At 38.5% G+C, this 11347-nt stretch overlaps 2 protein-coding genes across 2 annotated transcripts; one reads left to right on the top strand and one right to left on the bottom strand.

The window, feature by feature from the left end:
- Positions 1-2346: 2346 nt before the first annotated feature.
- LOC141909558 (uncharacterized) lies at positions 2347-3394 on the top strand. Its single transcript, XM_074800011.1, has 2 exons — positions 2347-2859; positions 2940-3394. The coding sequence occupies exons 1-2, from the start codon at positions 2403-2405 to the stop codon at positions 3389-3391; spliced, it is 909 nt and encodes a 302-aa protein (XP_074656112.1). The 5' UTR covers positions 2347-2402; the 3' UTR covers positions 3392-3394.
- Positions 3395-5247: 1853 nt separating this feature from the next.
- On the bottom strand, positions 5248-10565 carry LOC141915288 (uncharacterized). The gene is made up of 9 exons (XM_074806772.1): positions 10417-10565; positions 9692-9859; positions 9406-9576; positions 8711-8936; positions 8120-8279; positions 7707-7763; positions 5993-7505; positions 5575-5666; positions 5248-5435 (listed from the first exon to the last, which is right to left on the bottom strand). The coding sequence occupies exons 1-9, from the start codon at positions 10563-10565 to the stop codon at positions 5248-5250; spliced, it is 2724 nt and encodes a 907-aa protein (XP_074662873.1).
- Between the last annotated feature and the right edge of the window lie 782 nt (positions 10566-11347).

Here is an 11347-nt window from a genome sequence, read left to right as displayed (position 1 = left end):
TTAACTTTAAAATGTCCTCTGAATTCAGGGATAGATGATTATTATTTCATTTTCTCAGATCATGAAAATAAAAACACTTAATGATTAATAATTCTTTTACGAAATAAAGAATTAGATAAGGAAATTAGAAATCTAGATTTTATCTCTTGGTGTCGTCAATTTTACGTCTATTTCATCTTGAAAATGAAGATGATTCTCTTCACGTTTATGTAAGAAACTTCAACTCATTATTTAAAGTGATTGTATTCATAATGTATATGAATAGATATCTTGTAATTAATTTATTAATGATATGCAAATATATGCTGTATATATCAAAATATATAATGAGGTCATCACTTCAAGGTGAATCAAAAGTAATTTATCGTATATTTTTGTATAATTAGTGTCTGAAGTAAAACTAGTGTTTTAATGAATTTTACTGGATGTTTTACTTATTGAATGATACCTACCTAATCTCCTTTGTACCTACTTTTTACCTACTAAATTTAAATATCAGGGACCCTAATTTGATCCTGAAATACCAGATAATATGATTTATTTCTAACTGACTCTGAATTTCACGTATCTATCATGAAGTTTGAAGACGTTGAAACCGAAACGCTTACTGATTTTCACTTCTGAAAGCTTAAACTTTTAACGAGGAAGCTTTGAACTGTCTGAGACTATTGTATATGTATGAGACTGTGTATATAGTCAAATATGTTTGAATTATTACTCGAACGAACTAACTGCACCAGGCCAAGAGGTTGTTGCAATCTTTAAAACAAACTCGTCAATGATTATTTATTCGTGTACAGTTTTAAATTGTGGTGTTATGTATAATGAAGGTTTTGTCCACTTTGTAATGATACATATTACAATATGTTGTTTCGTCGTCAAAAATCATGTAACAAATAAACGCATTTTTATTGCAAATCGTTCTCGTTTTCCTCTAACGTCGGAGGCGTCACATCGGAAGAAAACGGATAATCAAGGAGCATCAGAAATACTGATGTCGGATCTGATCAACTCATCCTCGCTTGCCAGGGGTCCGGTATCGCTCCCGAACTCGCTTTTCCACCAGTACGACGCGCGATTTCATTACTGGCGCATGATGTCATATATCGACTTGCGAGATACTTCCTTGTTCTGCAAAACGTTCGCTGATTGGTCCATTTATCGGGAATTCCAACAGAAGCCTAATATCGTTTGTTACAAGCGCTGTGATTGGTACGACCGGATTCTACTTCAACTAGTAACGACTCGCGATGTCAAGGGGTTCGGGTAACGGCTTTAGCGTAGTGGGTTCGAATCCCTTGACGGGTGAAGGTAGTGAGACACGTTATATCTAACCATCCTCGCTTGCCAGGGGTCCGGTATCACTCCCGAACTCGCTTCCACCAGCCCCCTGGCCTCACGAAGTGTGATTTCATTACTGGCGCTGTTGCGCGTGACATCATATATCGATTTGCGAAATACTTCCTTGTTCGGTAAAACGTTCGCTGATTGGTCCATTTATCGGGAATTCCAACAGAAGCCTAATATCGTTTGTTACAAGCGCTGTGATTGGTACGACCGGATTCTACTTCAACTAGTAACGACTCGCGATGTCAAGGGGTTCGGGTAACGGCTTTAGCGTAGTGGGTTCGAATCCCTTGACGGGTGAAGGTAGTGAGACACGTTATATCTAACCATCCTCGCTTGCCAGGGGTCCGGTATCACTCCCGAACTCGCTTCCACCAGCCCCCTGGCCTCACGAAGCGTGATTTCATTACTGGCGCTGTTGCGCGTGACGTCATATATCGATTTGCGAAATACTTCCTTGTTCGGTAAAACGTTCGCTGATTGGTCAATTTAACGGGAAAACCAACAGAAGTCTACTGACGGTTTGTTACAAGCGCTGTGATTGGTACGACCGGATTCTGGTCGGCTAGTAACGACTCCAACGACTCGTGAGGTCAAGGGGTTCGGGGAACAGCTTTAGCGTAGTGGGTTCGAATCCCTTGATGGGTGAAGATGTATCTAACGCGCATATCCATTCTCAAGTCGGCTAATCACAAGGTCTAAGAGGTTACCTTTGATGGTGGAAAAGTTCCCGTCATTGAAAAAAATGGCTCGTAATCAGTGGTATTGTGGTAAGCGCATGCTGGAGCACCGGGGTTCAATTATTTATGGTGGCTCGATTGGTTTCTCGGAGGGGCTGCCACCGCCTCGAGTCTTTTCTAATCGCATTGATTCCCCCGCCCCCTCACGTAGCAATCCCCATTGATAATGAGACGAACGATGAGGGAAATCCCAAAAATCTATTCTTGTACTTCCTGTTTTAAAAATGAAAAGGAAACGGGGGAATTCGTTCCTTTCGTTATCTATATGCGACACTCGGCTTTTGGAATCGGCAGGGCGCAGACGTAAAATTCAAAATGTGCGTCTTTTCGAAACAGATGGGAGAAGTAGAGGCCGTTTACAAACAGAAATATGCAAAATTTCTGCGGTCTAGAAAGAGCTTATGTCAAATGATTCTGACAATTGCTGCAGGTTACAAAAAACACGACAGAAATGTGAGAAAAGCTAAGATTACGATGGCTGCAGTTGGTTTAGGGGTCGGTCTTCCGCTGTCGGTGGCTACGTTGGTACTGTTCATTGTGACTGCTGGTATAGCTGTACCAATCGTTGGTGGTGTTGCTGCCGGAGTTGGTGTAACTACAGGAGTTGCTGGATCTGGTAGCGATTTGACGCTATGGATAATCGGCAGAAAGATCAGAAAACTGGTGAGACGAACTATTGAGGCTCATATCAAAGAAATGGAAGAGTTGAGGAATTCGCGAGCTAGATTATCTAAGATTTATGAAGAGCTGAAGATTGAGCAGATTAAACTAGGTAAATAGATATCTAGATAGGAAATAGCATATGTAACAAAATAACGTAATCAATATCTCCAACCTTTGTTATTTGAACAGGTGTATTTGGAACAGCGGGCGTGTTGAAAGGAGTTGGTACAACAATCGTGAAACCCCTTTCCTTAGTTGATGAAGTCGCAGTTATAGGACGTATAGCCAGTGAAGGTCTCGAGGCAGGTGGCGCTGCATCGAAAGCCGGAACTTCGATGTTCAAAGCTGCAGGAACCGCGGGTAAAGTCTTCCAGATTGGTGGATTCGTATTTGCTCTTGTCGGGGCTGGAGTTGATATCTACACAATAGTCGACTCGGCTCGAGAGTTACAGAAGCCGGGTCCAGAGTTAGAGGCGAAACTTGTAAACTTAGTTTTTGATGAGATGGTTTTGGATGATGAGCACCGAGAAGAGCTGAAACTGTTTTGCATCGAAAACGACATTTCTGTGATTCCTGAACCAGTCCCTGAAACAGAAAATATTGAAAGTATTGAAATTGTTGAAAGTATTGAAAAAAATTGAAAATCGAAATTTGCAGTAAGTCTCTCAGAACAGTAACCTTTATAGATACAGACTATTATTTATGATTTGGCTTGTGATTAATTCTTGTACTCAAATTACATCAACATGTATATGTATCATGTAACCTAATTTCTTGTCGGATATCAATATCATGGAAACCCACTGGGTTTATTGCACAATTACTTGGGGAATATATAAAAAAAATATTTACATAACACAAATAATAGATTGTACGTAGTTGGAACTTGTCCAATCATGGTCAAAGTTAACAAATGATATGTGAAAATGTTCCATTTACCTAAATAAATCATATATTGCTGCTTAATTTAGTATTTCATACTAAATCATTTAACAGGACTCGGGCGCAATACGTCCAATTGGTGAAGATAGTGGTTACATATATTCATCCTGCCAAGGCCCCCGTTTAGCTTGCTCGAGGAGACCCACTGTCATCCTTCCTCGCTGTTGTCACGAACCTGTAACTTTCAAGACCCCCGAAATACCACCTAGATCTACCCCTACAGATGGTGCGGACACCTACAACCTCAAACATCTCCGCATCTTGTTTTAAATCTCACTCATTTCTGTGGATTATACCTCACTGATTTAATATCGAAATCTACGAATCGATAACGCGACTGCCGTGCTCAATATTAGATATTCGTATTAAACCGAAGCTGATTCAATTTCTAAAGGAGGAAATCTAAACGACGGTATGAACTATTCTCAACGTTATATCATTAAGTAATGAAAAAGTAGTTGAGGGTTGGCATGACAACGAGCCGGTGATGAACTGGCGAGAGGGTGCGCGATATTGTTTAATTTCATGTTTCAATATGAAACGTCTTGTTCGGTTTTAATGAGACGTGTTTGAATTCAGTGATTCCGACACTGATCACAGACAGCTGCAGCTGCTGCTGCTGCTGCTGGCGCAGCTGAAGATGTCGCCATAACAACAACATCGACATTGCATCTTTGATATACACCGTTAAATACATTCGATTAAAACTAATCGAAACACGTATTTAAGATATCTACGTTTAAACATCTTTCGCCAATTAGTTGTTTCAAAAACTGTCTCACTTCAGAATAAACCTCCCGAAATTGTTATCAATGATTCAAAACAATCACCAGAAAAAAATAGATCACGGGTTTTGAAAATGAAAGCGTTATAATTTGAATATCCATTGTACTGTCGTCAATGAGATAAAAATCAAGATGGGACGCGAGTAACTGCCGTAATTTGACGCACATCTGCCATCTGGCGGACTTTATTATGGTTGACATAAAAATTGTTGCAATTCAAAATCACGGTTGCAATAAGTCTCACGAAGTTTATAGTCTCTCAGGGATGACTCTAAGCATATGCCCCGGCTGACTATGCAGAGGGTGCTGGATCGTTTTGAGTCAACATCGCTTGACTCCCCGGGATTTGGTCCTTTTTCGGATATTCAGTCGAGCCCGGGCATGGATCGATAGTCGAAATATAAAAACCTAGAATTATTTCAAATTTCATTCAAATTTTATTGTATTTCTTTTTTGACAGTAGTTTATATATCGTATTTTGACAGTGGCAAAACAAACACAGCAAGAATTTGTGAAACACACATGAACAGTACCCGCTCCAGCAGGATTTAGGTGCACCAATCAAGTTGTTGTTAGATTGATTATACATGTATCATTTGGTACAGTCTTTAGACTCGGGGGTGTCCTCTCAATAAATTATGTCAATGCTATATATTGTAATAATGTACATATTTATTGAGAAATATAATTCATATTCATATGTGGAAACCAAAGTTGGCCTTAGACTGAAATTCTAGGCCTCGCCTGTGCAACTGTTTTTTTTTACAACCCTAACTCCAAACTTTGACGCTTTCTGTTGTCTTGAATGTAGGTCTAACTTGTATGTTCTGTACGCTATCGGTCACTTTTGCCTTATTAGTCAAAGTTTTAGCTCCGTAGTGTAAAAACGCGTCTAATAATTCGCAGAACGTAATCAGACTCGCTCCAGCAAACAGTCCCATAGTTCCACCTATATCACCTAAAATACAATATTAAATAACAAAAGATTCAGATTTGGAATCAAGAGTGAAATGAGGTCGTTTCCGATGTTTTAACCCGCAAGCCAAAACTGAACGAAATCTCAGAAATAATATCTCAATTCAGGTTTCATCACTTACATAAACAAGCGAGACCTTCATAACCTTCCTGTTGGGTAATTGCCTGCACGTTCAGTTCTTCTTGGAAAATATCAACTTCCAAAAAGTTGTCCCTGAAATTTAAGCATAGTACGTATGGGTAGAATAGGACATATTCATACGGACAAAGTGCAGAGCTAATTGAAGTGCCTCAAAATGGTTTCTGGATCACTATCAACACTAAACAAAAAGCATTGTAAAAGGGAAAACAACTTGACGATCACGATCAAAACCCGTTATATGAAAATTCAAAAGATTAAAAACGACATTTATTTATCAAGAAAAAGAAACATGACATTTCAGACTCTCCTCAGAGATTATCGTCTTTTGAATTTGTACGGGTTTTAATCATGTTATCTCTTCCCCACGTGTGAGTGAACAGGGTTATCCTTCTACTTACTTGACGAATGTAGCGTCGATAGTATTTTCCTTCAAGAACTGAGCGTACGATTTTTTCAACGCGGCCAAAGCCGTTTTTAAAGTTTCATCGTTGCCGCCGATAGAACCGCGTATATCGTGAGTAGCGGCTAATCTGGAGAATTGATCGGTTATTTCGGAATTCTTCGCCGATACTGTAGTCCCGGTGATCGCCGTGTTACCTTTATACGTGTGGTACGGATTCAAAGCAGCGACCCCTAGGATCGTATCCCAGAACTGTTTATACTGGTAGGACAGTTTGTTCCAATTGTCATCAGTAGACTGCGACCGCGTCTTCAATGAAGTGATGAACGCCGATAATTCGGCGACTTTATCTTCCAACTCTAGAGATGTTACTCGTTTTGCGACGTGAGTTTTCTTCACGTTAGGATTCGTCAAATAAGAAGCCGTTAAATTCGAAACGGTTTCGATCGAAGGCCACGTTTCGGTTTGAATTCTATTGAGATCGTTTTTTAGAATGTTTACGGTAACTTGCATGTCTCTAATCTGCGTTAAAACTTCATCTTTAGCCGAGTCTAGGTCTAACATCAGTTGAATGAGGATCGGTTGAGGTCTGCTGTAATGGGAATTCTTCAGTTTATCGATATCGATGATAAAAGTCTTCGCGTTGCCGATATATCCGACCTTAGCGCTGTTATACAATGTAGTGTTCATCGTACGGCTATTCTGACACTCGTCAGCTATGGCCATCAGTTGCTCGACGCTCGATTTGAAATTCTCTAAATCGGTCAGTGTTATTTGGTGTCTGGTGGTTAACGCGGTGAAATCTTCGTTGATGTAATAAGTGGGAAAAGCTGCTGAATCTGCCTCGTACGACTCGCTACTCGAGACATTAGTATTCAAAGGCTGCATGAATTTGTAAGCGTTGTAGATCGTCTTCAAAGCTACATCGGCTTTCTCCGCCAGTACTTTCCTGGCTAACATGTCATGCGTGACGACACCGTGAAATACTTTACGATAGGCCGTGTCGTTAAATGTTAACAGTTCGTTCAATCGCGTTTCGAAAGTCTCGAACATCGTAGAATAACCGGGCGCAACTTGAGCGATCGTTTCCGAGTATCTCACTTCCACTCCGCTATAGAAATACTGCTCGAAACTCCAACCCATACGAGTTAAAGCGTGTCTCTGTAACGCGTAGATACGATTGGTCGTATTCGTCAATTCAATCAAATCGTGTTCGATTTTATTGATGACCCCTGCCAGTGACGTCATTATGACGTATCTAACAGTAGTAACCGATGACGTAAACGATGTAATGAGGGTTTTATCGAGTTGAATGAATTCTGGTAAGCGTCGGTTCATGGATTCCCTGGCGTTGATGAATCGTTCCTCTAAAGCGGCGGTATCGACTTGTCTCAGGAAGAGTTGTGTGTCGAAACTGGATGTTGTACCGTACGAGAGATTCGGGGCGTACAGAGTGCGATCGCACGGAGTCGGACAGTTACATTTCTCCTTTTCAACTCTTTCATATTCCTCTAAAGAAATAAAAACACTGTTAATTTCTAGTTAGTTTATACAGTAAATTTTTTTTGATTCGGCAGAGTTTGGTCGATGAAAATTTCACCGAGTTTAGAATCATACAGATTTCACCGAGTTGAGAATCAGACAGATTTCACCGAGTTGAGACAGGTCAGGAAAATGAACTCACTCGAAGATTAGATCATCTATTAACTTACCTAAAGCTGGTATTAGGCAATTGTAATAAGTTTCAATGTCACAAGTCGGTGGATTATCTGAAGATACAGAATATATTCAACAATCAAAGAAATTCCTAGTATGCACGTAATATCTCTAGGCTTCAACTGAATCTTTAATTAGTCATTTTCATTATCGTTATATATTCAATCATTGTTTATGCGTTTAGTTATTTGGAGAGCTGTGAAGAAGCCGTGTCAATCCGGTGTCGAATCACACGTTAAAACGTGATAGTACTTTGGAGGTTGTCTAGATTATTTTCGAAGTACGAACTTTCGCTAATTGTGAAGGTATCTTCATCAGGTGAATTAGTCAAATCGTGCTGTTTTCTTTAAATGAACTGTTTCATTGTTTAGTTTAGTATATAAGGAACACTTGACTGATTTTAACGTACTTGGTCCTTTCTGAGGCATGTCGATATCTTTACAGTTGCATTTCTTAACGACCCATCTCGTCTCGCAGTCGATGCGACAAGCCGTCATTGAATACACTGAGAAATATTCCAGTGTTTTCGTGCTCGTACAATTACCATACGGATGAGATAAACTAGATTCCTGTCGATAAATACAAATATTAATATTAATATTAATGTTGGTGATATTGATATTGATATTGATATTGATAATCTATTTATCCTTGCACAATAAGAATATAATAATCATATAGATGTTATTATACAAGTTGAAATAGAATGTATTCATGTCATTAAGGTTCAGTATCACAAATCTTTTTGAACTACTGTCAAAATCATAGATATTGTCATCGGATTTATCGCTAAACTACTGCTTTTTGAGTCCCAATTTGTATACATGATTCAATTTACCAAGTGTAAGTCGACATCACTGAAATCACTGAAGTTGTCCATCACTCATAATTTCTATTCAAACTTTGTATTTGCAATTCTAAAAATCATCATTCAGTCAGTCGTCAACTACAACTACGACTTTCAGTGTAATTCCTATATTTCTGAGAGTTTGTTTTATACCTGTCTAACTTGTAAACCCATGAATGCGTGTGTACCGGGAGAGACAGCCTGACCTAAATCTTTAACTAACGGGAATTCATCAGGATCGTGAACGAGTAATTTCAGGCCTGCTCCACTGTTCGGTCCTCGCATATACTCATATTGCTCAATGTTGATGATCAGATTCAAACCATTTTCGCTACCTATACAGAATATCAAATCACTATTATATAATTTCAAACCCCAGCTATGTATTAAATAAAACTTCATGTATCTCTTCATTGTACAAATCTCTGACATAAACAAATAATTCGAAGTGAATGTTTTGAAACCGCTGGTTCCAATATGCACATAATCAGTCAAATGCTAAACCATTTGACTTGAGACTCGTTTAGCTCCAGATCCAACTAGGAATCTAAGTTAGGAATTTGACTAAAAAAGCGCTATGATAAACGAGTTGAATACTTGCCGGTTTCGGCGACGTATAACTGATTTCTGGGGTTAGAATTGAAGGTGTAGCACAATCCATGATCGGTTACTGTCTCTACAAAATCATTTGTGGCAGAACAAGCTTGTCCATTCCATCTACAACTAATAGGAAAAATAAAAACGGCCTCAGGTAAATGATACGACAGTATTGCATAACGACCGCATGCAGGTTACTTAGGTACTGATTTTGAGAGCTCCTGGCAAGAGAATCATCATCACTTATTTACCTGACGATTATATCTTCTTTCAAATGCGCAGATTGTTTGTATAAATCATAAAGACTAATTCTTCCTCCGTTCAAATTATTAATGGTGGATACTTTCTGACCTGATGTCAATCCTGGATCAAACATGGCGTTGATGATGTCATAATGACCCAAAGAGTTCGCTTTAGATATTCTGAAATATGAACATTAAAGAAACGACGTTAATATTGATATAAATACTAATGATATGAAGTTGGAGTAACGGCCAGTGTGATGCCCTCACTGGACGTGTTAAATTCTATATTTACCGAAATGAATTCAAGTTACAGATTGTAACGGCTGGGAATTTCAGAGTCGTATTGTATTCCACATTGACATTAACAGTGACCGGGTATTCGTAGTAATAACTGGCGCGATCGATAATCTGATAGGTAAATCCTCCGAATCCTGCCGCACATAACAGAAACCATACAATCCTGAAAATATCACAGTCAGAAAAATCTCTAGCAAATCATATCGGTTTCGACGAGATTTTCTTTATATGTTAGATTGTATGGATATGAATTTTATTTCTCAATAAGTATTAAATCGTGTACATAATTATAATATATAAAAACTTGACAAAATAGATTTATTGAGAGGACACCCTAGAGACTGTACCAAATGATGGGGGAGGGGTGCTCCAAGAAATCAATAGTTATATTGAGTGTGTGGGCGACTGGGCCTCTCAGGTTATAAGCTTGCTTTAACTTCACCAGTCGTCCGGCGTCCTATTTTACATTATTTTGTACTAATTCCTGCTACATTAAATTGTAATTTAAATCGCGAATAAAACATTATTATAATCAATATTTTACAGAACCGGGTAGAATATGAACATGATCGAGATGTTGTTTCTTCAGTTTTCCGATGAAACTATAAAATCTCGGTTAAATACTGAAAATGAACTGATTTCGTGGGTACTGTTGATTTAAGATTCATATGATAAATCGATTATCTATTATCATTCAGACAGGTTAAGACAGATCGATACCTTCTCAGTGTAAACGGACTCGGTTCTGCGATGTAACGCCATCCGTGAAACGTAGTTCGACCCATAAACTCTTGAAAAGCATGTTTCCATGATTTAGGTGCATCGTCAGTGTGATCACTAAACGCCGTTTTTGGCCGCTCTGTCACCATTTTCTCGCCAAGAACCTGAATAATTTCATTAGCCGAAGAACTTTAAAGTGATGAAATACTCTTCCATTCAGAAAAAGCTGAAGAACTCGAAAGTAAATAGAATCGAGTTCCGCAGTTATCGGTTTACTCAATACAGCATTAAGTGTAATAAGTACTGATAGTTTTATATTTTTGTATTACTTTCACGAGCATGAAATCACAGAGATATCTGAAGATGAAGTTTAGAATTAACGTCGAAACTGTTAGAAAATAAACGTTTTCAACAATTTGTTAACTATAGGGCCTACTGATATTTCTATCAGTTCACTGCAATCATGAAATCACATGTAGCTGTTAATCTAATTCTGATGACGTACCTTAGAATTTATTCCATCAAATATTTCGAGTTGTTCTTGTTTCAGAATCCTGACGATAACTGAATCTTTATCTCACGAATAAGACCTGATTACGGTAATATTTACAGGTATCTTTCTTCGAGGGGGTCATCTTTGAATGCTCTTTTATCTTTCATATAATTGAATCATGATTCGTAACCGCAATAACCTTCCCTCCTATTGTTTACGTACAAACAAGAAACTGCAGTTGTTCATATTAATTTCTATTCTAATCAATCCTAATTATCCCGAACATTTATATCACATGTAATTCGTTCATTGTCAAAGATGATGAGTAGGGTGAGCTGAAAATCGATGATATAATCGTCTATTTCTCAATCCAGTTATTGCATTATTCTTAACATCCGAGACCTGAATATCCAGGTTCGAATCAATGCTGTTTTCCAA

This window comes from Tubulanus polymorphus, chromosome 1 (genome assembly GCF_964204645.1).
Source record: "Tubulanus polymorphus chromosome 1, tnTubPoly1.2, whole genome shotgun sequence".
NCBI lineage: Eukaryota > Metazoa > Nemertea > Palaeonemertea > Tubulaniformes > Tubulanidae > Tubulanus > Tubulanus polymorphus.
This window is presented reverse-complemented; position numbering and strand designations above follow the sequence as displayed.